General features: G+C 47.3%; 1 protein-coding gene across 1 annotated transcript; it reads right to left on the bottom strand.

Moving 5' to 3' along the window:
* Positions 1 to 1,014: 1,014 nt before the first annotated feature.
* Positions 1,015 to 25,762, bottom strand: LOC146184155 (kelch-like protein 36). The gene is made up of 10 exons (XM_084608496.1): positions 25,541 to 25,762; positions 21,446 to 21,652; positions 15,857 to 15,946; positions 14,021 to 14,310; positions 6,164 to 6,283; positions 5,801 to 6,033; positions 3,984 to 4,176; positions 2,569 to 2,753; positions 2,003 to 2,113; positions 1,015 to 1,211 (listed from the first exon to the last, which is right to left on the bottom strand). Exons 1-10 carry the CDS (start codon positions 25,760 to 25,762, stop codon positions 1,015 to 1,017), a joined length of 1,848 nt encoding a protein of 615 aa, XP_084464622.1.
* Between the last annotated feature and the right edge of the window lie 1,939 nt (positions 25,763 to 27,701).

Raw genomic sequence — 27,701 nt, 5'->3', positions numbered from 1 at the left:
ATGTCTATCCTTTTCGAACGCCGAGCGACAAAGCAGACGATAACGGCCGTGGTCCAAGCCAAGTGCCGAGGATCCCCAGAGATGGAAATTAGCACACGTTATTCTAAGTGAGTGCTGCATTAAATATGACTCGTCATTAGTGGACGTTGCGCTTGCGCAATACTTCCGCCGCGCTCCTCCTGCACTCAGTTTCGGCTGCGTGCAGAAAAAAGTGTCAGATGTCCTCTGCCTTCAGAGACGCTGTAGTCCGGGAATTTCGACCACCTGAGGTTCTTTAGCAGGCATTTACATCAAACACAGCACACCGACGCCACTTCGTTCCGCCTCTGCCCGTGCCAGAGACCTCAAGTACAGCAGTCATGCAGGTTAGCACTGTACCATCGCGGCGGGGTTCTAGAACTTACAATTTTCTTCATTTCAAAAGCTGATATGACGTCGCCTTGCTGTTCACGGTATCAAGCCCTCCATTGGGACCACCCACGCCACTAGGAAAATTGAAACATCAATTAGCCTGTTTCTCATTTTGTGCCGCACTCTGTTCGCCAGGGTGGACACTTAGCTCCTGCGGATACTGTTTCTCTACTTTGAACTTACTATATTTAGGAAAGTTTGAAATTGTTTGCAGAAACACCAGTATATTTGTAATAATAGGCCGGACAATGGCATGAAAAGCACCACGAAATTACTTAATTCCGAATTATATTAAATGGGAGTCTGGCGATAGCGTAATCCAATGTTGTCGGGTATAGAAGAATAATAGGGAATAAACTATTGACTGGCGTTTTCCCAAGAGCTTAAATTGTCTGATTCGCCGTTCATTCTAACAAAGGAGGCTGTGCAACTAACCTGCTCTGTCTGAGTGCCAAAGGACACGCCATATACGCCCTTCTAGAACAAGGAAGAGATTCGGCCTGAACAAATAGGCCTGCTATACAGGTTTCCTCGTTTTAGGCCCACTTGCAACATTGGAGAGTTCCACAGAGGTAAAATTGCATGTGCAGCAGTTCATGATCATCACTGGTGCAAACGGCGGGAGCTGTCGTCGTATCCGCCGACGATGTAGATGCGGCCGTTTATCTCCATCATCCGGTGGCAGCATCGAGGGCCTGGCATGAGCTGCACCACTAACCAAGACTCGGACGAAGGAGTGTAGACTTCCACACTGCTGGGCATTTCGTGGCCGTCGTTACCACCGTTCAAATATAGCTTGCCTGCGCCAAAGTGCCAGCCCCGTCGTAAGCATCTGCGCTGCACAGCCTTAAATTTGCTCTTCCTATAATTTACACTGTCCCGGGTAAGCGTAAAGACACGGATTCCACTCTGATATGAGCCTGCTCTGAAGTTATCGGCTTAACTTGAAGCTGGCATTAAAATGGTAACATTAATTCACGCCACTGTAATCAGAAAGGCGTTAGCGAAAAGACGAATGCGGCAGCAAGTAAACTTCAGAAACTGTGCTTGCTTCTATTTGTTGCTTTTGACAGCGAACGCGATAAAGGCAAGCGAGAACAAGGTGTGGCTATGGGCAAGCGACTCTTCGGTCACGCTTTTTATGAATGCTTTTTAGGACTTTTAATATCGAGGGCCACCCATACCATAAAGTTTTCAAGCTAATGAGAAGTGTTCAACACCTTAGTATCAATTGAATCGGATGAGGCGCTAAGACGGTAACTAAGTGCAGTGCAAGCCACTCCATTTATCTCTTGTGTTGCGCCACAGAAAGCACTGTCACCTGTCAGCTCGATTCATCGATCGATCACTGTGACGGAATAAAATCCTTGATGCTGAGAATATAGTTTAGATGAAGCCAATAATGAATTCTGTGTAATGCCTTTCACAGCTTCAAGTGATATATGAGACCTTTATTTAGACTCAAAGGGAAGGAAACACTTGCAAGCATTATGCATCGGTTAAGTATAGAGTTAGTTCACAACCGATTATTTCTTCTCGTTAAGATGTGCGTGAGACATTCAGAAGAGAAAAGTATCTCATTCGAACCCACCTCTGAAGGCGGAAGCTGAACCACTGCTACGTGCCCTGTACATCGGGGGCACTCTGGTCCCATGATTGGAAGCGGGGTTGAACCGCTCCACGGTGGGAGTGGAACCGACAGCTGCATCGAGGAGCCCGAAATGCAAACGACTACAAGAATACTGAAATGTTTAAAAATTTTCCAACTTCAGCCATGATTTTTTTCATTTACGGTAAGACTGGTCACCATGGCTGTGGCATTCTAACGCGATACAGACGATTATTTTATGTTTTCTGCATTCGACCAAACTTCTCTCAAACATGGATGATTTTGCTAGAAGGCCTCTAGAATTAGGTTAGCATATCTAGGCTAACATTTCTTTTAAACTTCACTGATATGTTTTTGAGGTCTCTTCACTGTCATTCGATTAAACTTCCCTCGCACATTTCAACTGGAGAAAATGTTATCACCTTTACAGTGTGATAGAGTGTACGCATGAAATGATACTATTATAGCATGGACTCATATTGCTTCCCCTATAGGTTTCAGGCAAAATGGCTCAACAGCAATAGCTCATACCGTTCTCTCCACCGAACGCGTATAGATGTCGTTGTTCATTGCCGCAACTTCGACGTAGCCACGAGCTACATCCATGGCTGAGCAGGGCTCCCATACACAGCGCTCGGTGTTGAAGCAGTCGCAAGGGCGCAGGCACGCGTCTGCCTGCTTTCCGTCCGCTATGTAGATGTACTTGACCGCCAACACTACGCCGTGAAATGCCCTGCATGGAAACGATTCGTGCGTCAGCGATTTGGCCATGAACAGCATCTCAGGCAACCAGTATATCTTGTGATTGGAATAATCGTAAAAGCAAATGCCAAAGAAAATATTCTTTCGCGGTGACATTCAAGAAGAAGGCAACACATGGCGACATGATGAAAGATGATTTAATGGCTGGCCTAGTGCTACTGCCAATCATCTTCTTCGCGACACTTCCCGGGGCCACCAAGCGATCGTCCCGATCGGTTCGTAGAAGTTGGTGGTGGCGTGACGGTGAGGATGTTCAAGAAAAGATACAATGGAAGATTAGATTGCCACCACGACGACAATGACCACGGTGAAACTTGGGTGATCCGCCTCTCCTGGAGCTCTTGAGCCATCCGCCACCAGAGCAGTTATGGGACTGACGGCTCGAAGTCACGTCGGGCGGCTGGGCGGGGGGGGGGGGGGGGGGGGGGGGTTGCGTGTTCGTGTCTTTTGGTTCTTCGGGTCCTTCGGGTTTTTGGTCTGATCTGGTCTCTGCTCAGCTAATGTTTGCGCCTTGTCTTCAGACCCGGTCTGGGAGTTGGGCGGCGGTTGCGGCTGGTCTGGTCTGGGCAGAAAGGGCTGAGGCGAAGCTGTGCGCGATATCCCAGGGCTCTTGGTCGACAGTCCCGGAGTACGAATGGCGTGGATGCTCCAAGTCGAGGATAGGGATAACGTACCCCGCACGTCCACGAAAATATTACGTGCTGATTAGCAAGAGAACGGCACAACATGACGACAGGATGAACGATAATTTATTGGCTGGCCTAGCGCTGTTGCCGATCTACTGCGCAAGTGGCGCTAGGCCAGCCATCCAATCATCGTTCATCCTGTCACCATGTAGTGCCGATCTTCTTCGTAATACTATATTTGTGAGCTAAAGGGTATTGGATGCTAGAGTTTCGCTGGAATAGGATGAAATCAGCCTCCGAGACATTTGTCGTTGGTTACATGTAGTCGTGCTCAAATTGCCTCGTTTACGTTTGATTTGCCGCTGATGGAATGATTAGTACTTCGAATCATGGCTTACACAAGTCCGTAAAGACATGCCCAAATTAGTACGATAACTAGGAGAAGCATCGTCGGAAGAAACCGAACAGCCCAAAACAATATTTTTCAGTTTTAGTTCGAAATACGAGTGGGCATTATGTTACACCATGGCTCACTTTCAGTGATATAGCTCTTAAATATGAATAATGCATCTTGCCTGGGTGATGTTCTGTGCATGGTGTGCAGCAGCCAGCGCGAGGCTCGTGGATCGTAGGCTTTAACAGCAACCCGGTACACACTGGAATTGCAGCCTCGCACCATGAACAACTCGTGCGGCACGCGGAGAAGCCAGCACTCGGGAATAGCGCTGGCGAAGACCATGCAGAGAAACTGACTCAGGGCTGGAATTGCTGCGATTGAATTGTGAAAAGGTGCAATTTCTTCGTGTGATCGAACAAAAATTGGCAGTTTATTCCAGCGTGTTTTGAATCTAGTCTCCTATGAAGAAAATAAAACACCTTGGGAAACATTAACGCTGTCGCTATTTCAGTGAACGTGGTGTTGCTGCTAGATGGGAAGGTGCAGAGCTCCTTTAAGTCTATACTCGGAGTTAAAGAGCCTAGAGGGAATATTATTAATCGTAACTAATGTAAAGCGATAAAAAGCGACTAAGCGACTCATGTAGCGGATGCTTTTGTATGCAAAGAAATATCTGAAAAAATGACCGGGGCAACAACACGTGCTATAGCGCTAGCCATATGACGGTCAAAAGACCTTATGAGTGCCCAAACATGACTGGCAAAAAGCAGACGAAAGAATAACCGGAGGAGCGCGGGTCGAGACCTATGCTGTTATAATTTTCGTGTTCTACCTTTTCTGTATCAAACGGCTGCGCGAAGAGATACACATACTGCTCTTGGACACGGGTAAGGGCATCTTGCTTTTGATTTGTATTGAAATATAAGTGCTCAAGTTCCGAAAATAAAGAGCTCAGATATTATTGCAATTGCAGGAGCAACACGCGCATCTTCAGTTCTATTCTGTGACAGTGCAAGGTTGAGAAAATCGACAACACAGGGCTGACTAAACATGTGTCCTTCACTGCCGCCTTTTAACGATATAGACGACACGATTGAAATGTATTTGATACTGCTCATGTATTCACACTAGATGAAGCAAGGTGTTGAGCACGCACACTGTACCTGTCAGAAGCCAGATTGTTCACTCATCTTCCGACCTGTGGCGCTCGTTTGGTTGTAGATGCACAATATTTGGTACAGGTGTTATATAACCAAGCACTTCGGCAGTGTTAGGCGTTATCTCCATCAAGGTGTTCCACTTAGCGCTATTATCGTGCGAATCCCGACATTCTAGAAGGCTCTGATTAAAGCTGACTGCTATGATTCACACGTATTTGACTTCAGATCTCAGGAGAATTTCATTTAGTGGGCCTGGATGTTCAGTTCGTGGCAGGTGTACCAGATGCAATTCATGCCTTGAATGAGCTTAAGCCAAGTGAAACGGTAGCGGCTACGTGGAGACAAACATCTGAGGCTACAAAAGCGCTCAAAGCAGGCACATAAGCGCTAATTTTCAATCGATGCCAATAGCGTGATTGTATAAATATAGAAGATAACTGTTATACTGCGCTTTTCTCTTAATGCACCTACAGTTCCGCTGGCGCCTTTTTGAACCCTCTCAGGACTGATGTAATAAATCGTGTACTCATCATGCTTTTCATTAGTTAGTATGAATAGGTAGCATGAGTATGGCACGGCATGGGTATTGGGTGGACGATCGATATATTTCGCCTATTACTTGTTTGAGCACAGCCGTTTAATATTAGGCAACCTAGAGGAGCGACAAGCTTATCAAAGAAGAAGGAATACCCGTGATGGCTTTGTGAGAGGCACTAATAACACAGGATGATAAATTTCCTTCAAATGCAAGACAGACCGTGTTGCTTAAGATTTTTAGAAAATACAAATTATGGGATCCAGCTACTGAGATGCAGTCGCTCGATATGCAACTCACCTCTGTTTCGTACCCAGCGTTCAGTGCTTCTGCTCGGCACAGCTTCGTCACTCTCGGAGACCAGTGAGCCAAGCGCTATGCACACCTGCAGTTCGATGTCACCGCAGTACAGCAGCAGAAGTAGGCTGGCCGAACACTTGCAGGGTCCTCTGCGCAGGTCTCTGCGCACTATCGCGCGGTATGCCCTGGTCTTCGCAAAGGTAGGACACAGCTCTCGGAACATGATTAGTGTCCTGCACCACACCACCACCTTGGACTCAATGATCTGAATTCAGCCACAAAATCAGCAAACGAAAATGAACAACCATTGGGATAAGATATGTTTGCGGTCATGGCCGACAGGTGACCTTCGGTGATACTGACCTGAGAAATGTTGAGAGGGGCAGGGAGCTTCCCGGTTTCTCGGCTTTTTTCTCAGTCACGTAAGCCATTTTCGTTATCCAATCATCAGCCGAGACGTCAGCAATGTGCATCCTGGGAAATCTGTACCAGTGTGGACAGAAGTAAACGGAGCACGAAATTTCCTTCTACAATTTTTTACGCATTGCATAATTGAAACTGGCAGTCGTGGATGTGCAAACCGGTTGCAGTAAATTTTCACTTGGACAGTTATTTTCTTATCTCCAGTGCAGAAGACTTGATTTTAATTTGAACGGAAAATTGCGCTTCGATTACTTATGTCCGCACCTGTACGTGCTCATGAATAAAATGGAGGCTCCATATCCGCCTCACGTAAAGTATCTGGACAGATAGTTGGCAAATCGGGAAAAAATGTACCGCCTCAAATTTAGTCGAATTCGCCTTCCTGGAAATAAGGGCCTTTAATAAGTGAAACGGTGCTCAAAACACTGGAAGTGATAGGTGAATATTTCTTCTTAGGATAAAGAGTAACAACAGATCCGGACTATGATAGGGAAGTAACAAGAATAATAAGATTACAGTAGAGCCCATTTGGCGTCTACTCATGTATTGATTCTGATCAATATCTTTCAAGAGGAAAGTATATAACAGTTGCATCTTATCTGTGCTCTCTTAATATGGCTGAAACGTGGAGCGTAGAGGAAACCCTTACGGAAATCCCATATCTGCTCCAGTTATGGTGCATATGCTGCCAGATACAAATATATAAGGCACCAAATAAGACCTTATCTGGGCCAGATGAGGTCATATATGTGCAAAATGTTGCCCTTATAAGGCTCAGATTTGGCCATATCATGCAACATATAATCCATATCTGAACGGGTAACGGAACCTTATATGGCTTGATCAGGGACATATATGGTACCCTCACGACCTTATGTGGCCTGATAAAGGGCATATATGGCATCGTCATGACCTTATATAGACAGACCAGGGCCATATATGCCTGGCGTCAACAGGACTTTATATAACCTCATCGGGGCCTTAATTATGTAGGCGCCCTAGTGATTGTATATTAGCAATATATGGCCTTCGTCTACCTTCTGCAAATATCCAATATTGGCATTATGTGGTCGAGCTTCAATTTTTCTACACTCAGCATGGCCTGCATGCTAAGTGTTAATTGTATCCAATTTAGGAAATAGCTACGACTCCTAATATTTCAAATATTCTGCAGATTTCGCTGCACTATAATTATTACATTATGTGTTCCTTAACCCAGGAGGGCGCTGGGTTAGGCGCTGGGTTATGGCTACATGCTCCTCTTTCCGCCTACTAACTCGCATTTTCATTTAAAATGCGGCGGCAGTCCGGTGCACAAAAGCATGGTCGGTTAAGTTCAGCAATTCAAAATATCAAGAAAATGATGGCAGTTCAGTATACGGCCCCCTCCGCGCTGTCTAGACAGTGACTCACCCTCAGAGACAGCTGGCGGTTGCGGCGTCGAGGGCTGGCTATACAGTGACTCCTCTTCTCCCGCGTTCCCCTCTTCCCTCTCAGACAGCGGCGGCCCCAGCGTCGCGGGCTCGCATTTCATCTCTCCTCCTCGCTGCCACGCTCTATACCGCGTAGGCCGCGAGCTCTCCGTTTTTTTTTGTGTGCTTGCTTCTTTCACCTCCCCCTTTCAACTCCGTGCGCCTAAGCACTTGCTGTCTCGTTCCTTTTCGGTGGCAGACATCGGAGTTTGGTGCGGCTGGCGGGCGTGCTGCATGTTGTGTATGCTGGTGTGTTTGAGCCAGTGCCTGTTCGCTATTAGCTGTGTGCATGTAACAAATATGCGACAGCAAACCTACAAGAGCTTCAGTCTGACCGTCGGCACAGACGAAATTACTGTGTCCCACTACGGGTGGAAGCTGCCTCCCAGCCTTGCAGCAAACCTGATGGTCGATTGAGCTTTTCAGGGCTTCTGCCCTGGGTGGCCCGGCCAAATCTTCACCATTGTGTCGGATCGCACCCTGATCGTGCCGCCTCATCTTCACGCCCGATCACCAAAACCGTGAGCGTGGGACTTCTTGTCAGGAACTAGCACTTGCCAGCCTCAGGATATTGTTCAGTTTATTATTTTGATGGAAAATTAATTTTGCAATCAGTAAATTGGACAGTAATTGCCAGTATGTCCGTACATTTCGTTGCTAATTTGTCTTTCGCTCCAGCAATTTTGACAAATTTCAGAGGATGGATAGGGTCTTTCATTGTTTATTATTATTATTATTATTATTATTATTATTATTATTATTATTATTATTATTATTATTATTATTATTATTATTATTTGCACTACCTAAGTAGCTTCATGCTTGATTTGGTTTAGTGGCAGAGCTGTCGCTGTCATGACAAAAGCCATCGGACATGCTTTTTTCTGTTTTCTCTCTTAATTTCAAAAGCAACCACGAGTTAGCCGCGTTCGCTCATTTTGCACGGCAGTCTCTGCTTAAGGTAACACCAGTACTTCCTGACAGCCTATATGTACTTTGCTAAGGTTTAGGTATTATCAGCAGTCCCAGCAGTGTGTGTTTTATCGCCCTACGGTTTAGTGGTATCTTTTCCGGGTATCGACAAACCTTTAAATTCCGTTTCAATAGTCTAGTTCGATTAATTGCCATTTATTTTATTTACCTTCGCAAATAAACCAGCCCAAACTAAAAGCATTTACTGATTAAAGCTCTGTGTGTAAAAGAGTAGAATAAAAATGTAATATCTAATTTAATAGGTTAATGTCTTTCACTTTAGTCTCGTGTAGACAATATTTTGTTCAGATATCTCATTAGTTTGTTATAGTATCGTGCGTAAATGAGTAGAATCTCAATATTTAACAGATGAGCATGTCTTTGACCCTCGGTATACACACGTAATTCAGGCCCGTCTTTGATCGATTCCATATAGGCAGATAAAAAAGAAAACCTGTGGTTTCAAGCTATTTTCCTGTAAGGTTTGAAATAAAAGGGGAATTTCAGGTTTCCCTTGACAAACTTGATTGAGCGGGCCTTTAGCTGGAATACTGAAATTGTCTTGTGTGTGTTGTAATTAAGTGTTATGAGGATATTATAGATCTATAGTTCAAAACCTACATGCCATGCGGGCTAGATCTTTAAATCAGGAATTGGGTAGATAAGGCATATCTGACCAGATATGCCTTATCTGGTACTCGAAATCAGGAATTGGGCAGATCAGGCATATACAACCAGATATGCCTTATCTGGTACTCGAAATCAGGAATTGGGCAGATAAGCCTTATCTGGCCTAGATCTGTCCTAATATGCTATATCTGCCCAATTCCTGATATACCTGATCTGGATTTTCTTTTATAGGTCCAGATATGGCATTTCCGTAAGGGAAAGGTTCAACCTAATTTGAGGACGGCACAGGGAGCTATGAAACGGGAAATGGTAACTGTAGCGTTAATAGTGCAGCGTAGGACATAGAAAGAACCAGAGTTAATGACATTCTAAACGAAATCAAGAAGAAATGTGCATAGCCAGGACATGTATTCCGAAAAAAAGGATAACCAATGATGGCTAAGATAACAAATCGGATTCCAAGGAAATAAAGGCATAGTAGGTGGTGGAAGAATATATGGTGGCCTGGTGAGGTTGAGACATTTGCCGGTGCAAGTGGACGCAACTAGCACGAGATTGGTATCATGATATCTTTCTAGGAGTGTGAGAAAGGCTTCACCCGGAATTAAGCATAGTCCGGCTGATTATGATGAACAGCGTTCGACAGTGAGAATTCCACAAGACCCGTTTCAAGTGGCAAGCAATCAGTGCCCATTGTCTTTCGCCGATACGAAAAGGTTTCTTCAAGCTGAAGTAGAGCTTGTCTGTCTAATTGGTTCACAATTCGATACAGAAAGTAGCTGCGCTTAGAGACAAGGAGGCAAGACGGACAAAAACGCCGACTAAGAATTTTGTTTCCTCAAGAAATTTAAGGCGTTAATGAGTGATCTCCTCTGCAAAAGATACCAGATTGGAAACAAAAAGCGCACAAGTTATCAACAAGCAGGAAAAAAACTCACGCAAGGAAGATAGTTTGAAGCTTAGCCAGCCCTTTATGTAAGGTAAAATCAATAAAGTCATTCTCACGAATGACCAGAGGCAACCATCAAAGAAAGGATTGCTATTAGGCGCAATTACAGACCAGTAAATCAGGTTAAAACCAACAACAAAGGTAAAATATGACACCATCTCCTAGCTGCGTCCAGGAAAAAATGGCAATGGCTTAGCTCGGCTATGCCAGTATATACGGAGCGAGAGGTGCGTTTCTCTGGCTGAGCTTGTTGTCATGTATGTTTAGAAATGAGAGACATTGAATACACACATCTTTTGTTCATTTTGTTTGACAGAGGCGAAGACTGCCCGATCATCTGAGAAGTAGCATGCAGCGATCTCGATTTTTTCTATACAGTATTCCAATTTGGCAGTGTCTAAATGCAGTCTCATACATTAGATTACTCATGAGTGTCAAGTCCACTTGGTGCAGCAGTCTCTCGCAAACACTTCACATCACCTGAGTACCAATCGAACACTCTTTATCCAATGGCTTGACTTTACCATCGCAGCCCAACGTCATTCTCATTCAAGAATCGCGCACTCTTAAAGGTATACCGGACTACCGGGCCCTGCATGCAGCCCCTGGCAGCGATTGTGCCTCACTAGTTACCACTTATATTCGTCGAAACCTCCTATTTGAGGCCATCACTAATCTCGCCTTGTACGTTCTCAATTTTTTAACCCCCTACTGGGTACACGCTTGTTAAACCGTTCATGCACTTTACTTTAAGGTTATTTCGAGACTCCAACTTCTTGATAGGTGCGGACTTTAATGCCCCGCACGTTATTTGGGGTTACCTACACACCTTCAACTTTGCCGCATACTTAATGACGTATTAAACGGAGTTCAGTCAACTTTTATATTACCCCAAACTTCATTACTTGGGAAGGGGACAGGCACCAATATTCCACCATGACAGACCTCACAATGGGCCGCGAACGGCGAGATGTCACTTGGAAGGTTACAGATGAAAAACTGCTCAGCGACCATTACATTATTCAAATCACTGTCCATAGCCGTACCCGTTCTCGTAAACGTAAAATTTCCCACAGAAAGGGGAATACCTTTCGCACTATTCACAACACCTGTCATACTACTGGAAGTCGTCAGAGCTGGACAAAAGCACTCACGCAGGCCCAGAAATAAGCTACGCAGGAGAGTTCCAATGGAGCCCCCTTAGAAAATCCGGACCCTTACCTTGTACACTTTTAAAGAGGCGGAAACGACTCTTGCGCACCCTTCGCACACAGCCCAACAATTTTCGCTTTCTGAGCGCATCACCGAATTGACTCGACAGGTTAAAGAACACTGCGTTGCACTTGATACGAATCATTGCAACAACATTTCTAACGCCCATCAATGACACTCTAAATATAAAAGAACCTAGCACTTACTCAGACAACTCCTCGGGCCTCAACTGGCTCCTGTTCTCACTAGCTAGAAGGGCTATTTGCAACTATTGGCGGATGCCTTAAACCCCCTCCGCGATCTGTGCATTCGTGCTCTCCTACCTAGCCTTTATCTCCCGTACACTAGTGCTTCCAATCCAGAGCTCGATGAGCCGTTTAAGTTCTGGGATTATGTCTGGACGCTAGAACAACTAAAGTGGAAGTCATTCCCAGCTGAGGACCAGATTACGTACTCATTCAATCGAAATCTCTCTGACAAGGACAAAGAAAATTTGCTGTGCATTATAAACTTATATTGCGAAGAAAGCAGTCTCCCAGCATCTTGGAAACAATCACTTATAACCCTACTGCCAAACCCAGACAAAAAAACCTCGCTTCCAACCTCCACACAGTTTTTCTAACATCATTCCTGGAAACGACCATGAAACGGATGGTGCTCAACGATTCGAGGATCATCTTGAACCCACAGATTTCTTTCTCCTTCAACAAATTGTCTGCCCAGAAGGCGTGTCTACTCAGGACCTCTTTTTCTCCTCATGCATGAACTTCACCCTCCGCCTTCTTTCCAGATCCAAGCTATAGTGGCCCTTGGTGTGCGTAAGGCCTTTGACAACCTTGCCCGCGTTCTTCTAATAAACATCCTTGCCTCAACTTGTTGGGGTCCAAAGATGCATGGCTACCTCACTGCAATCCCCCGTGAGCGCATGGACAAGTTCCGTCTTAAGGATTCTGTACCTGATCTTTTAGCCCTCACTTGTGGAACGCCTCAGGGCGCTATTCTCTCACCCATCCTTAACCTTTGAATGGCTCCTCTATCTGGTATTTAAGCATCTGTGCCAAACCGAAAACATACATTTTATGCAGACGACCTTACTATTTGGTGCACATCCTGGTCTCCTGGGGCAGTAGAGGAGACCCTACAGCAAGGTATCGATACAGTCACTAGTTATCTTGACAAAGTAGAGCTAATTCCCGCACCTGAAAAATCCGAATCGCTGCTGATTGCAAAAACTCGCTATGAACGCCAACATAACCAGCTAGTCAATCTAAAAATGGCAGGTCACCCCATCCCTCGCACATCTTCTTGCCGGATCCTTGGACTTCATATCCATGAGTTAACACATGATATAAAGCATTATATCCGTGCCATCGTTTTTTTTCTCGAGTCGGTGATGCTCGAAATGGCGGCTGCAAAGCATTGCTCAGGTTTGAGAGTCACTGCTGGCATCGAAAGGGCCAAAGGAGGCAGATCGCCGCGCTGTGAGAACAGAGGCATGCAAAGCCAGCCGTTCAACACGGAGTGTTTGCTTCTCCTCAGGTTGCAACTGCTGCTACTGCGGGCAGGCAGAGAATGCTGGGGAGGAAGTGCGGTCACAATGGTCGTGGCGCGCTGCTCTCGACACGCAGAGAGCGTTCCCGTGGGAGGGCAATTACACCCTCACTCGGCGTGCTCCTGTACTTCTCTGTACTGCTCGGCGCCTCTGCTCTCGTCCCCCCAACCGAATGGGCCATAAGGCCAAAATTTGGCCCGGAAAGTGCATGCCACTACATGCATGCCCTACGTGCATACATGCATGCCACTACGTGCATGCATGCCCAGTAACATGTGGGACGCCTTCCAACCTGGGGGGCTCATCTTCCGGTGCCATATCATTAATGGTATTGTGACTGGCCATAGGGTTTTCTTGGCAGGAAATACTGGAGTGGGTTGCCATTACCTTCTCCAGTGAATCACATTTTCTCAGAACTCTCTGCCGTGACCTGTCTATCTTGGGTGGCCCTACACAGCAGAGCTCACGACTTCATCGAGTTTCGCAAGCCCCTTCGCCACGACAAGGCAGTGATCCATGAAGGAGTCGAAGTACATTATTTTGCTATAAATCTCGGACTGAAAGCTCCTTTGGAATTTACGTTCATGGATGTGTCGTTTGTAAGAGCGTTATTAAACTTTCTCTTTGTGTATCCAAAAAATATTTTAAATAGCAGTATTTTAAAGAGAAGTTTGTTTTGCTTATGAGGTTTAATTCTTCAGTGCAGTTCAGCTACGTGAGGCGCCCTAGTGAACTACATGCGCATGGCCTTTTCCTGCCATCAAAAAGGAGGCGCCGCGGTCGGTATGGAACCCGGGTGCTCCCGTCAGTATAGACGTGGTCCTTAACCACTGATACATCGCAGAGTGACAGTGCTGTTTTAAGCTTCAGCTGAGCTTGTTTGCTCGCTTATGTGCTGCAATGCAAACAGCAGTTGAGTAGATGATATCAGAAAAGTGCCAAGTCGCGTTTACTTTCGATGGCGTGTAGAGCGCTTAAGTACTGATGCCCATACGGAACGTGTCACTCACGTTTCTGAGCAGAGGCCGACGCGCGGGCACTGCAGCAGGAAAGGCAGGCTGTCTTCCAGCTCTGCTGCGGACATCCGGCTTCGCGTGAACCAGCGGCAGATGGCGTACAACAAGTCGACCTCGTCGCGCACGTTGAGTTCGCTCGAGGAAAATAGCTCGACGAGCAGCGGAGCTGGAACCTCTTGAAACGCGCTGCTCCTACGCCACGCCTGCACAAACCACACAAAAGGCGGGATCCGCTGTACAAATCCGAAGGTGCCAGAAAGTCCAATTGCCGATAACCTCGCCATCTGGGTCAGCAATAAATGCGTGAAGGCAAGAGCAGAGTTCCTTCATTTTTATGGAAAGGTCTGCAAGGAAAATTACAGAAGGGGTGGGTGAGATAGAACAATATTATTTTAGGTATGGATAGTATTCGGCGGCAGAATTAAAGTGAACCGGGTTGACGACGGTCGCCGCTTCGCATGGAAGATCCTTCATGTATATCGCTTTCATATTAACGGACGGCAGGTTAGAGCATGCAGCATTGGAGAAGGCGGTAAAACTTTCGTTCAATATGTCATCAGTCAAACCAAACAAAAATGTTGAGCAAGCTAAGGAATGCTAAAAAACTGCCCCTAATCCTTGCTAATGCAGTTAACCCGTGATAGGTACAGAGGGTTACATTTAGTACTTTTTCCGACTTTAAAGCTAGTCTCAGAAACGGCTTTTTTTTCTTGCGAAAGAAGTGTTCACGCTTGCTTTAATAAACCCTCTTCTACAGCCTCCCTGCCCAAACTATTAACGATATTGTTCCGCAGAGACCTGTAATACTTCGTACAAAGTGTCACACTTCATGTAAATTGTAAATAGCAATATTATAATTCCTTGACTTTTCATGTAAGACTCTAAGGAGAGAAGAAACGATTTACATTTCGAAAGTAGATGTTACGCATTAAATAGGAGAAAACAATTCCACAGCCAGTCTTTTACCACAGCTTATAGGCGAAAATTCGAAATCATTACAATAGTTCGTGGAGGGCTTTATTACGGGACGTCGCATAATGATTATTAGTAAATATACATCCTTATGCGCAATGTTGATGGACTCATGATCGGTGTAATATGAGTCACGACTATAACAATAAAAATCATTCCTATATGTATTATTTTTAGTGACTGCTTACCTTATAAAAATGTGCTTTGTAAGCTCTGACGGATGATACGCCGCAATTTATGAGTCATTATATGACTGTGCTCACAAAACCTCTAAAGGTCACAAGAGTTTGCCTTTCGTTGTTCTTGACTACATATTTTCTTATATGCTCTATAGGATGGTATACCGGCGTAGTAACGTTATCAATATTTTGTACCATGGACGGTGAACGCTCACTTTTGTTCATAATTCCTACGCTTGAGATAACCTTTCTACTGTTGACGTAATATATCTATGTATTAGGCGCCTAAGTATTGCGCTTGAATAAAGTCTTCAGCTACTGCTACTACTAATACTACTAATACTTCTACTAAGTAAATATGGCTGACAACGTATTACTGTGGTCCCCGTTGTGCGAAATACAGTGAACTGCTTTCGATGTTGTGCATTTGCATTCCCCTTATCTGCGACGTGAACAATGCGAAAACTAGGTGAACAATCATATCACTGCAAGGTTGAGCATATTCCTGACAAAAACCTCCAAGTTCATTTTGTATTCTATTGCGTACAGAAGACGTCAAAGTTTTCATTTCGCCAGTGAAGTTTATGAACCGACGAAATATGAGTTGCAGGCATTCAATACATACATCTCGTACATCGGAAAGCTACACCTTCGCAATCGCATCACCGACCGAACGTACGCGATTTTGCTCAGCCAAGTACAATGATATGATGAGGCTGACGTTTTCGAACATTTTTTTAAGCTTCCTGAGGCACACGAGGCTGGCACACTAGAAGATAGAAATAAAGGGTTAGCCTCTTTGAATCGAGATTAGTTCTGTGTTTTCACTGCGACCTAGAGAAAGCTAATGCAATGTCCAGCCGGGGAGCATATCCTGTACCAGCCGAGCTGCAGGGCATGGATGCACTCGCTCCTAAACCCGTACAACTTTCATGCCACCTTCGGCACTAAGAACTCGGCGAATGGTCATGATGCCCTGAAGCGCTGAATTTCTGGTTGTAAGTATTAAAGCATATCCTCCGGAATGACAATTGCGCATGTCAGTAAAATGCAGAGCTCTATGTGAATATTGTTACTTAGCTGTATTCGCTGTTCATGATGAGGATGAGCAAGTGCAACAGACTTCGAGAAGACGACGACGCTGAGTGTTGTGAAATCGGTGCCCTCATCAACGTTAGCTGTGCGGAGAGCTTTCGGACTGTAGATCTTCCACGTAACACCTTTTGGTGGAGGTGAATCTATTTGATCCCCTGTCACAAGCTGGATCTACGCAGCAGCCGCCACGTCGGAACCACTACAATGACTACAGACGCCTCTACCTCTACAGCCGCCGCACCTGCTGTTGTCATGGCCCACCCCCGTGACCCCGGAACCTTCTGCGGGACCGACGACGTCGACGTAGACGACTGGCTAGCCCTATAGGAGCGCGTGAGCAAGCACAACCGGTGGGATCCCACACTCATGCTCGCGAACGTAATCTTCTACTTGGCTGGGACCGCGCGGGTGTGGTTTGAAACCCATGAAGACGACCTAACATCTTGGGGTATCTGCAAACAGAAGCTACACGATCTGTACGAAAAGCCTATCGGCCGCCACATCGCCGCCAAGAAATCGCTCGCCTCTCGCGCCCAAACGTCTATGGAGTTTTATCTCACTTATATTTAAGACGTCCAGTCTCTATGCCGCAAAGTCGACCAAGGCATGCCTGAGGAGGATAAAGTCGGCCGTATTGTAAAAGGCATTGCCGACAATGCCTTCAACCTTCTGTTGTGCAGGGATTGCTCCACCGTGGACTGCAGGTGTGCCGACGTTTCGAGCAGGCGAAACAAAGGCGCATATCTCACCGTTTCGACCGGCTGCCGAACACGGCTGCTGGCTCCTCCTATATCGATCTCCCGGCTCCTCGACCGCCTGCTAACGACAGCACTTTGACACGCATTGTCCGCCAAGAGCTTGAAGCAATGACTCCCGCGGCCTCACTGTCGAATACACCCGACAACACCCTGGCTACTATATCACTTATTAAGGCTGTTATTCGCCAAGAAGTTGCGAATATGGGCCTCCCTTCTGCCAGCGCCACCGACACCGTGGATTCAGAACCTGCCCCTCCAGTGATTGCTGCTGCTTCATCTAGCGCCGGTTTCTCGCCCCGATATCGGTACCGCAACCCAAATGAATGCCGTACCCATGATAATCGTCCCATCTCTTTTACTCGTTCTCGCGTTGGCCACATTTCCCGTCACTGCCGTAGCCGCCGGTATATGCCATCTCGTCAGTTCACCTACGTCGACCGCCGCGGAAACTATGCCCCTCGCTATTCCTCACCTCGCCCCGACCAGACCCGTGCTGACCCCGGTTCCACTGTCCGTGCTGCCAACAGTTCACCATCCCCGCAAGCACGACGTTCGCGTTCTCCTCTTCCTCGCCGCAGTTCGCCACCATCCTATTCTGGCCACTTACCGGAAAACTAGCCCATGCAGCTCCAGGAGGTGACGATGCATTTATCACCCGGACCGAAAAACTTCTGTTGAACCCTGCCCTACAAAATAACCGTATCGACGTCCTTGTGGATGGAGTTCCCGTTTCTGCTCTAATTGATACAGGCGCCCAACTGTCCGTTCTCAGCTCCTCATTTCGCCGTAGCCTCAAGAAAGGCCTTACGCCAGCCGTTTCGTCCACAGTTCGCGTCGCCAATGGCAGCCATGCTGCCGCGGTTGGCATGTGTACGGCGCGAGTTACAATTGCTGACCGTCATGCCCCAGTGTTGTTCACCGTCCTACATAAATGCCCCCACGACGTGTTATCCTTAGCATCGACTTCTTAACAGCCCACTCTGCCCTTATTGACTGCTCTAGCGGCCTACTTCGCTTGGACCTTCCGCTCTGCTCTGAAGACCCCTCCTGCTCACCCAGCCTTCGATCAGCACAGTTTAGCCGCCTTCCTCCTGAAACTGCCGTTTACATCTCTATGTCGCAATTTCCACCCGTCCCAGATGGCGACTATCTCGCTTGTTTCATTACAGATGTCATGCTGCAGCGGAGCGGCACCCTTCCTCATCTAATCGTGCACATCTCCCAGAACCGCACCACTCTCCCTGTCCTTAACTTTAGCTTTTCAACTCAAGTTCTGCCCGAGGGAATTTCATTAGCTGCGCTGTCCCCGATGACCGATTGTGCCATTTCAGCTCTGTCTACAGATCATACAACTGCCGTCCCTGCCAACACCCCATCGTCGTCCACATCGCGCCCTGATCCGCTTAACAGCAGGATTGCAGCTGATCTGCTACCTAAATTCGCGGCAGAGTTACACAAGCGTTTGTTTACCTACAGTGACCTTTTTGACTTCGGGACCCGCCCATTGGGTCAAACGACAGTTGTCACCCACCGCATTGACACCGGGATACCAGTCCTATTCACAGGCGGCCCTATCGTGTTTCGCTTGCCGAGCGACGCGTCATTCAAACGGAGGTCGATAAGATATCAGCGAACGACATAATCGAGCCTTCCAGTAGCCCCTGGGCATCCCCTGTCGTGTTGGTCAAGAAGAAGGATAACAGTTGGAGATTCTGCTTTGACTACCGTCATTTGAATCAAATAACCAAAAAAGATGTATATCCTCTTCCGCGCCTCGACGACGCTCTTGATAGTGTGCACAGAGCCAGCTACTTTTCATCCATCGACCTTCGTTCCGGCTACTGGCAGATTTCTGTCGACGAGAGAGACCGTGAAAAAACAGTGTTCATCACCCCTGGCGGCCTCTATCAATTTAAACTCATGCCTTTTGGCCTATGTAACGTCCCTGCAACTTCCGAACGAATGATTGACGCGTTGCTGCGCGGCTTCAAGTGGACGACTTGTCTTTGTTACTTAGACGACGTCATTGTTTTCTCGTCAACCTTTGACAGCCACCTCTCTCGCCTTTTTACCATTCTCGAGGTCTTCCGCCGCTCCGGCCTTCAACTCAACTCAAAGAAATGCAGTTTCGGCCATCGGGAAATCAAAGTCCTTGGTCACTTGGTTAATGCTTCCGGCGTTCAGCCTGACCCTGACAAGATACGTGCCGTCAGACATTTTTCCACTCCGCGTTCATCCAGCGATGTCCGAAGCTTTATTGGCCTATGCTCCTATTTCCGACAATTCGTCCCGAACTTCGGAGTCCTTGCCCGTTCGCTCACCCAACTCCTCAAGAAAGGCGTTTCATTCTATGGTGGGCCTGAACAAGTTGAAGCTTTCTCAGAGCTTATTGCTGCTCTAACTGCTCCACCACTCTTGGCCCACTTCAAGCCTTCCGCCAATACTGAGCTCCGTACCGACGCAAGTGGCCATGGAATAGGAGCTATACTCGCTCAGCGACAACAAGGCTGTACAAGGGTGATTGCATATGCCAGCCGCCTCCTCTCAACACCCGAAAAAAATTATTCTATCACAGAGCGATAGTGCCTGGCGCTTGTCTGGGCTATTACGAAATTCCGCCCTTATTTGTTTGGCCGCCCTTTTACTGTGATAACAGACCATCATGTCTTGTGCTGGATTTCCTCTCTCAAAGATACTACTGGCCGTTTGGGGCGCTCGGCGCTACGATTACAAGAATACACCTTTTCCGTCGTCTACAAGTCCAGCTGGCTTCACCAAGATGCCGACTGTTTGTCACGTCATCCCGTCGACTCCCCTAGTCCGACAGACTCTGACGATAATGCATGTGTCTTGTCTGTCTCGGCCTTTGCAAACATTGCCAAGGAACAGCATTTAGATTCTTCTCTGCATTTCATTATCCTCCGTCGTACCTCCGACCGCCCTGACCCCTCTCTCGCCTTATTTGGGCTCCACGAGAACACCCTATACCGACGTAACATGCGACCAGATGGCACAGACTTTTTGCTCGTCGTTCCCCAACACCTGCGGTCCACCATCCTTGAACAGTACCATAATGCTACCACGGCTGGCCACCTGGGTGTCTCTCGCACATACGACAACCTGCGCCGACATTTCTACTGGCCGGGGCTCTACCGCTCTGTCCAGCAGTACATTGCAGCATGTGAACTATGTCAGCGTCGGAAGAAGCCCACAAGTTTGCCTTCAGGTCATATGCAGCCGATCCCATACCGACTGACCCGTTTTCCCGTATAGGCGTCGCCCTACTTGGCCCTTTTCCAGTTTCCGCCTCGGGGAATAAATGGATCGCCGTCGCCACCGATTACGCTACTCGGCACGCTATTACCCGAGCCATCCCGACCAGCTGCGCCACAGACGTCGCTGACTTCCTTCTAGGAAACGTGATTCTTCATCATGGTGCTCCTCGTGAACTACTAACTGACCGTGGCCGCTGTTTCCTGTCGCGAGTGGTTGACGAAATTCTTCGTTCTTGCTCCGTCCGCCACAAATTCACCTCCGCCTATCACCCCCAGACCAACGGCCTCACGGAACGTCTAAACTGTACCCTCACAGATATGCTGGCCATGTATGTGTCTGACGACCATCGATATTGGGACGTCCATCTCCCCTTTGTGACATTCGCCTACAAATCATCTGTACATTCTACCGCTGGATACTCCCCTTTTATTTATTATTTGGCCAACACCCGTTACTACCCTTCGACACTTCCCTACCCTCGGCAGACGCCACCAGTACTTATTCCAGTGATGCCGTCGCACGCGCTCATGATGCCCGCCGGATAGCTCATGCCAGGCTCTCTGCATCCCAAGACTCCCAAACGTTCCGGTACGACACCCGCCACCGTGATGTCCACTACACTCCTGGATCTCTCGTTTTGCTGTGGCTCCCGTGCCGTCGAGAGGGGCTTGTGTGAAAAACTTTTGCCCCGTTACACTGGCCCTTACAGTGATTTGCGTCCCGTGACCGACGTCACCTACGAAGTTGAATCTGTGTTTCCGAAGTCTCCGTCCACAGCTACAACCTCCCAAATAGTGCATGTGTCCCGTCTAAAGCCCTATTATCAACGTTCTATTTTGCTAACATAGACCGCACCAGTGCTTTTCCCGCCGGGGGGGGGGGGGGTAGTGTTACTTAGCTGTATTCGCTGTTCGTGATGAGGAGTGTTGTGAAATCGGTGCCCCCATCAACGCTAGCTGTGCGGAGAGCTTTCGAACTGTAGACCTTCTACGTAACAATATCTTCCCCAGCATCCTGTACCTTCAATAAGCACATACGCCGAATAGTTTTGGAGTAATCTTACTGGCGGTACCAGCTTGATTACGGTCTACCATTGTGCACACCTCAGTCCATCACAGACCAACTAAGTCTTCGCTCACCGCATCCAAGTGCTCGCGCACGAAGGAGAACACGCTGTCGTGGAACCTCGGCCAGTGCTGATCCTGCGCCAGTTGCGCCATGCCGAGGCAGTCGTCGATGTCAATGTTCTTCAGCACGTAGTCCAGGCCCAGGTCGCGCGCCTCATCCATGAGCAGCATGTCGGCCGCCGCCAGCACCTCAGCCACATTGTTGTTGTCAATGCGCAGCTTCACCGATAATAAACATAGCTTGTTTTACTGCCGTACAAAATTGCAGACGATAACGTCACTTCCTAATGCGAAATTCGAGCGCTGCTTATCACCCGTTTAAGCTTTTCGATAAACTGAGGCAAAGAATTTGGGGAAGGTATGTACGTGCAATTACAGTCGTTTTGCAGAAGAACGGAAATCTGAGCTAGTTGGTGCATTGCAAGATCAAAAAACAGCGCGGCTACTTGGGACAAACAGAGAGGAGAATAACGGACAAGCGCTGACTAACTGAAGTTTATTTGAAAAAGCACAGGTAATATACACTTTTTTTTCTCAAGAACCAGGACGCATGCGCTCCCAAAGCGCATGCGTCCGCATGGGAGCGCATGCGTCCTGGTTCTTGAGGAAAAAAAGTGTATATTACCTGTGCTTTTTAGAATAAACTTCAGTTGTTAGTCAGCGCTTGTCCGTTATTCTCCTCTCTGTTTGTCCCAAGTAGCCACGCTGTTTTTTGATCTTACAGTCGTTTTATTTTTCAGGCATGTTTCTCCTTCAAGACACACTCCCCTAACAGTTCTTTATTGTCATAAAGGACGCTTTCAGGTAGAACAAAATAGATGGATATATGTTTGACTCGCTGCGCCATTGCCTGGTTCATAAATAGGAGTACTATGCAAGTATTCTGCTAGGTTGTCACAGACGTGGGAGGCATTTCAAGCGAGAGGAACCGGATGTTCTCCCGCATAAGTAGTGGGGTTTGTGGGGTTTAACGTCCCAAAGCCACTCAGGCTATGAGAGACGCCGTAGTGGAGGTCTCCGGAAATTTCGACCACCTGGAGTTGTTTAAGGTGCACTGACATCGCACAGCACACGGACGCCACTCCGTTTCGCCTCCATTGAAATGCAGCCGTCGAGGCCGGAATTCGAATACGCTTCCTTGGACACAGTCGACTACTAAAATTGGTGTGGATTGATGAGATGTTAATGCGTGTCGCAAGAAGCGGGGTTCGCAGTGGACGAACAGCGGTGGCTCTGCGTTTAGGCTCGGGCGTGCACATATCAAGATCCGCCGCCACCGATCCAGCAAGGCCAAAACTCGTACCCCGCACAATGATTTCCTTTCCTTGGAGCATGTTCGTTGCAGTTGAACTCAACTCACTGCAGTGTTATTAAAAATAATAATAAGTTCACAGGAAGGGAAACGCACATAATCTGTCACAATTGTTCCTGATAATTGGTTCGCAGGAAAGGGAAGGCGGTGTATCTGTAACACTTTCTCCGGCAAGTGTGTGTGCAAGGTACAATTTCGCACCTGTCGTGTGGCGTTCCTTGGCGCATATTCAAGTGTGGATTGCAGATGGCAACAACGCCAGACAATGACACATCTCGCAAAATCTTGCGAAATGATCTCGCCCATGTGAGATTTCGACCATGGGCTAAAAAAGGCCGTTGCGTTAAATTGTGACAGTCTCTGCCTTTCCGTTCCTATAAACCAACACATCAAGTCTGGTGGGTCTGTGCACAAAAATTCACAGCAAGGAGAAGCGTAGTGTCTAGATGTAATTTATCTATTTATTTACGGAACTGGTTACGAGGGAGAATGGCAAAGCCGAGAAACGGAAGAACGGGTCCCAAAGAGCTTCGCTCTAAAAGGCAGTTTTTCTTTTTCTGCACCTCGTATATTCGCGATATTTTTCTGCAGTGCTGTGCAATGTCAGTGCACATTAAAGAACCCCATTTGATCGATTTTTTTCGGAGCCTTTCACTACGGCTGCTCTGATAGCCTGCGTCGCTTTGGGACGTTAAACCTACTGAATCCAAACTAAAATATTCTATGTCATAGGATAGCAACGCGATGGTGCAGTGGTACGACTCCCAACAAATTTTCCGGTGTATCCTGCTTCGATCACGACCACCGGAGGGAGCAGGCATCCCTTTATCAAGAACGGTTAAGGTGAGTTACGGACCATACTCCTTCGGCACAACAATGCCTCCACTCTCCCAAGGTGGGACAAAATATAGCCCGTAGAAAGAATTGGGAGACCCTACATCAAACCCCGGATCCTAAGCTCCAGCGGCACATCGACCATCTGGCGGCGGAGGCTGCTATACGTCAAGGCTTGCCCGACAATTTTCAACGCGGCGGCCCCGTCTCCCAGGCCTGCGTGCTGCGGGCCGGTGTGGTCGGCTTTTCTGGGGGCAAATAAAGCTTTTTCTATCAATCATTCTGTGCTCGCCTGAACGCTTGACATCACGGCTGAGCACGTGAACACCGCATGTCGACTTATTCCTAAGCGCGCCAAAAGTCGATCACGTGACAACATTTTGGTTGAACTTGAAGCGACCTTAAAATGAGCTTGATTTGCTCGGCATGATCTTGAAAAGACTTTCACTGTTGACTTTCACCTTGACTTCTCTATGCTTTGACTTGACCACTGGCTATTCAGCGGTGCTTCAAACTTTTAATATTAAGTTTGACGAAGGGTTTTCTGGCGGGCTGGTTGGTGCTGCGCTCTACGTGTGTTAGTGTTTTCTGTCTCAGTTCATTTTTTTATCGCGCAGTTTAAGTTTGACCTCGGCTGAACTCGCAGGTCATGGGCAACGCACGCCGCAGAGTTAGCTCGAACAGTGAAGCTACCGCTTCATGTTTCAAAATCCTCCTCCACAGCGAATAAAACTCCTACCCCTCCGATCACCAGCCAAGCACGTTAACCGCCGACATTACCTGGCACGTCAGAGCTATAATTTAGTTCTCATTGTGTAGCGTTTTCACTGTCTCCATGGCAACGCAGGGGCACGGCGAAGACGGTGTCACCTCGGTCTCCAAGAGGTAGCGTATCGCACGTCAGTTGCCACCAACTATGAATAGCAAATGGGGCAACGAACGCGCATCATCGCCGCCTAGCGGAGCTACTCCGAATCCGGCACGGAAGAATCTGCTGTCCTGCACTGTAGGATCAGCGGAGTTTTGTGAAAATAGCACTACAATAGACGCAGCTTCAACAGCGATCGCCTTATAGCTCTTAAGTGGTATTAAGTGCCTCAAGAATTTTATATTTTGTTTCTTTACGTTGATCTCTTGGAAATGGAGGCTGTAGTAATTCTCTTTTTGGTGGGCACCTACTCTCAATCAGGCCATGACCACAACGCGTACACCGCCTGCTCCACACATTGCACCTGCACTGGGAGGCGCGGTGAGTTACATGGCATGACGTCACGGACATGCTTCCGCTGAACCGCCTGAAGATGAAACGTTCTATGCCAGATGGCTGAGGTTTGCCATGGACGAGGTACAGCTTCTGCTCTAGAGACGGGTTGTTCCGGCAATACCATTGCCCTTGGCATACCTCGGGGAAAGCTTTTTTCTTATAGAGGCAGGACACCGTTTCTACTTGAGCAAGCCCTATGAGTGAGTGTCAACTTTATCCCATAGGAGAAAGGGGCAATGGGGGAGGCAGGTTTTACACTGAGTAGGATATGGTCTTGAAGACCAGCCTCTGGGCTGCGCAGGGCAGGGCTGCTGCTTTCAATGAATAGCGAGTGGTTCGGGTGAGGGGTTGCGAGCGCAGCCCCCCGATTTGGTCAAGGCTGGCTCTGGCCGGGAGTAAATGACAAGCGAAGAAGGCATAGATAGCTGGGTAATTGAGGTGGCAGAAGGCAGGACCGGGGACTGTGCAGGTCTGAATCTGGCTCTTTGTCAAAAACAGTGTGCATGCATTGCCATGAATTATGAGGATGCAGCATTGTAGTAGCGTTATTGTTACATTTCACAAAGTTTGGTGAAATTTCCTATAATTCTACGCTCTCTAGGTTTCTATGGTAGCCGCTGGTGAAACCTAATGGCTCAACTTCGGTTTTCTCGTGCTGCTCAGATTCTAGATTCTTGTTCCCGGCATGTAGGCTTACCTTGCCCGTGTAGAAATATCCGAGTAGGCCGAGGTTAGCTGCCGAGACACCCTTCAGCAGCAGCCATTTGCTGGAACCGTACTCCGGGCCAAGCGCCGCCCGAAGGAAAGGATTAGCCCCGCCGAGGAATGATCGGTGGGTGCTGAACTCGTCGGCCGTTCGTATCATGAAGTCACAGGGCGCGTCACCGGCGGGACCAAGCAGTCGCGAGAAGAGAGACATTTCTCCCCCGAGCGAGGCGAAAGCGCGTCCTTCCAAAGCTATGTACTGTCTTCTTCTTTACCGCGATGTTGCACGCGAGCTTCGCGTCCAACATTTAACGTATTTTTCTGCTATGCGCCGAACTCTAATATTCCGTCTGAGGATAACTTCACCAGTGAAGCCAGGTACTGAACCGAGAGGGTAAAAAATACTTTATCAAGGCAGCGCAAGTTTAGGGCTTAGTCCTACCTTTTACTTGATGAAAAGGAAGTAGCCTGGGGCTGTTCCAAAATTGTGACGAAGTATTTGTGTACATGTTTCCATAGTTTGGGGTCGCATGGTGACACGACGGTCTCTTAAGTTCTGCGCAGACCTCTACATCTTGAAATTAGCAACTCCGGTTTAGCAAAAACACTGATATTCATGAAAAGTGTAAAGTCTTTAACTGCCAGTGCAACGCATTCTTCATCAAGCGATTTGTAATTGTGAGGTATAAACTTGACACAAACTGTCCTGCGTATCCATCATTCACGATGTTCGGTTATAGGTACTGGCATTATATTATGAGTTTGCAGGAGCGTGCAGCGCTTCCAGGTCAGGCACATGTTATGTTCAGTTCCGTAGTTGGTACTATAGTCCAAGGTGTATAATTGCTACTACCAGTCAAGCATTCTTGACAAATGGTGTAGACTCGACAAAAATCATTCAGAAAGACACTATTAGGAGCGAATGATGGAGCTAATGTAGAAAGCCATAAATGCTGATAAGCTCACTAAAGCCAGCGAGTAGAAAACAGAATATCGCGGCAAGGGACAGCGCCAACCCACAAAGAGAAAACGCGGCGATACAAACCTGTAGATAGTACAGAAAGCACAAGGCATAGCACAACACTACAAACAAGATGCTTCCGCATATGAAGGCTGATTTCTCTTTTAAAAATAATTGCTGGCTTTTGTATTGTTATGTTGTTAACCTTGTCTATAATCCTTGTCTATAAATCCACTCCTGTAACGGTCCCAAAAGGGGACCAACAGTATGTTCAAATAAAACAATAAAACAGATAACGGTCAGCGATGCCCTTTGCGATGCTGATGTTATTTCTTGGCTGCAAATAAACCGTAACAGAAAAGAATTGCGCATGGGGAATGCAGGAGAATTGAATGGAATGAATAAGGTTTTGTCTGTGCAAAAGGATTAGCACACATAATAACTGGTAAGTGACGATGATATTTTGTTGCATAATGAGCACTTCGGGTTACAAAAGAAAGGTAAGTGTTAGGATGGCAGAATAGAGGAAGCAGTATGCAGAGACCGATTTCATATATAACGTACAGGGACGTAAGGCAAGGTGACAGACGGATTCCTCATGGCATAGCAGTAGAATGTAAGCGCACTGCAGAGAAAGGTTTTAAGCAATATATGTATGGATGCATCTGAAATGAAGTGCACTGGTCAGACGATTTGTGAATTTGAAGGAATTTGTAAAAACATATTGAGTCCTAAAATATATTGCGTGCATGTACGCAGTACCATCGCACCACGCTGAGAAAAAAAAAAGAAGGATGCTCGAAACAACGGATCAATCTACGCGAAAGTTTCTATACGTGTGCGACGATTATGTGGTGCAGCCTATCGACCCTTTCACACTATACTTCAAGTTCCCTGCGAGCGAAGGGCTATAGGGCAATTTTGACGCCAATGGAGGGGAAACGTAGCGTGGCGTGGCAGCTAGTTCCGGTACCCATTTTTCCGCGTTAACCGCGGAAGAAGCGAAAGTTATTGACCCGAAAGCCTTTCTAGATCTATGGTGAGAACTTTGGGCTCGCTGGATTCCGCGACATTCTTTCGCGCCTTGCGTTCGCGAGACTCTGCGATATTGCGCGAGATGAGGCTGTTAGACATCTGTCGACAGACAGGCTGTCGAAATAATTTCCCCGTCTAGGATGTCTTATTGGGTGCT

The sequence above is a fragment of the Amblyomma maculatum genome, chromosome 7 (genome assembly GCF_055883805.1).
Source record: "Amblyomma maculatum isolate TAMU_Amacu chromosome 7, ASM5588380v1, whole genome shotgun sequence".
NCBI classification, from domain to species: Eukaryota; Metazoa; Arthropoda; class Arachnida; order Ixodida; family Ixodidae; genus Amblyomma; species Amblyomma maculatum.
This window is presented reverse-complemented; position numbering and strand designations above follow the sequence as displayed.

What these genes read in the sequence shown, in the direction of transcription:
- LOC146184155 (XM_084608496.1), bottom strand. Translation starts at nt 25,762, where the DNA reads ATGTCTCTCTTCTCGCGACTGCTTGGTCCCGCCGGTGACGCGCCCTGT. An exon ending in ACGCTGGGTACGAAACAGAG is followed by an intron (nt 4,177 to 5,800) that starts GTGAGTTGCATA and finishes ATTCAATCGCAG; the next exon opens with CAATTCCAGCCCTGAGTCAG. An exon ending in ATGCACAGAACATCACCCAG is followed by an intron (nt 2,754 to 3,983) that starts GCAAGATGCATT and finishes GTTTCCATGCAG; the next exon opens with GGCATTTCACGGCGTAGTGT.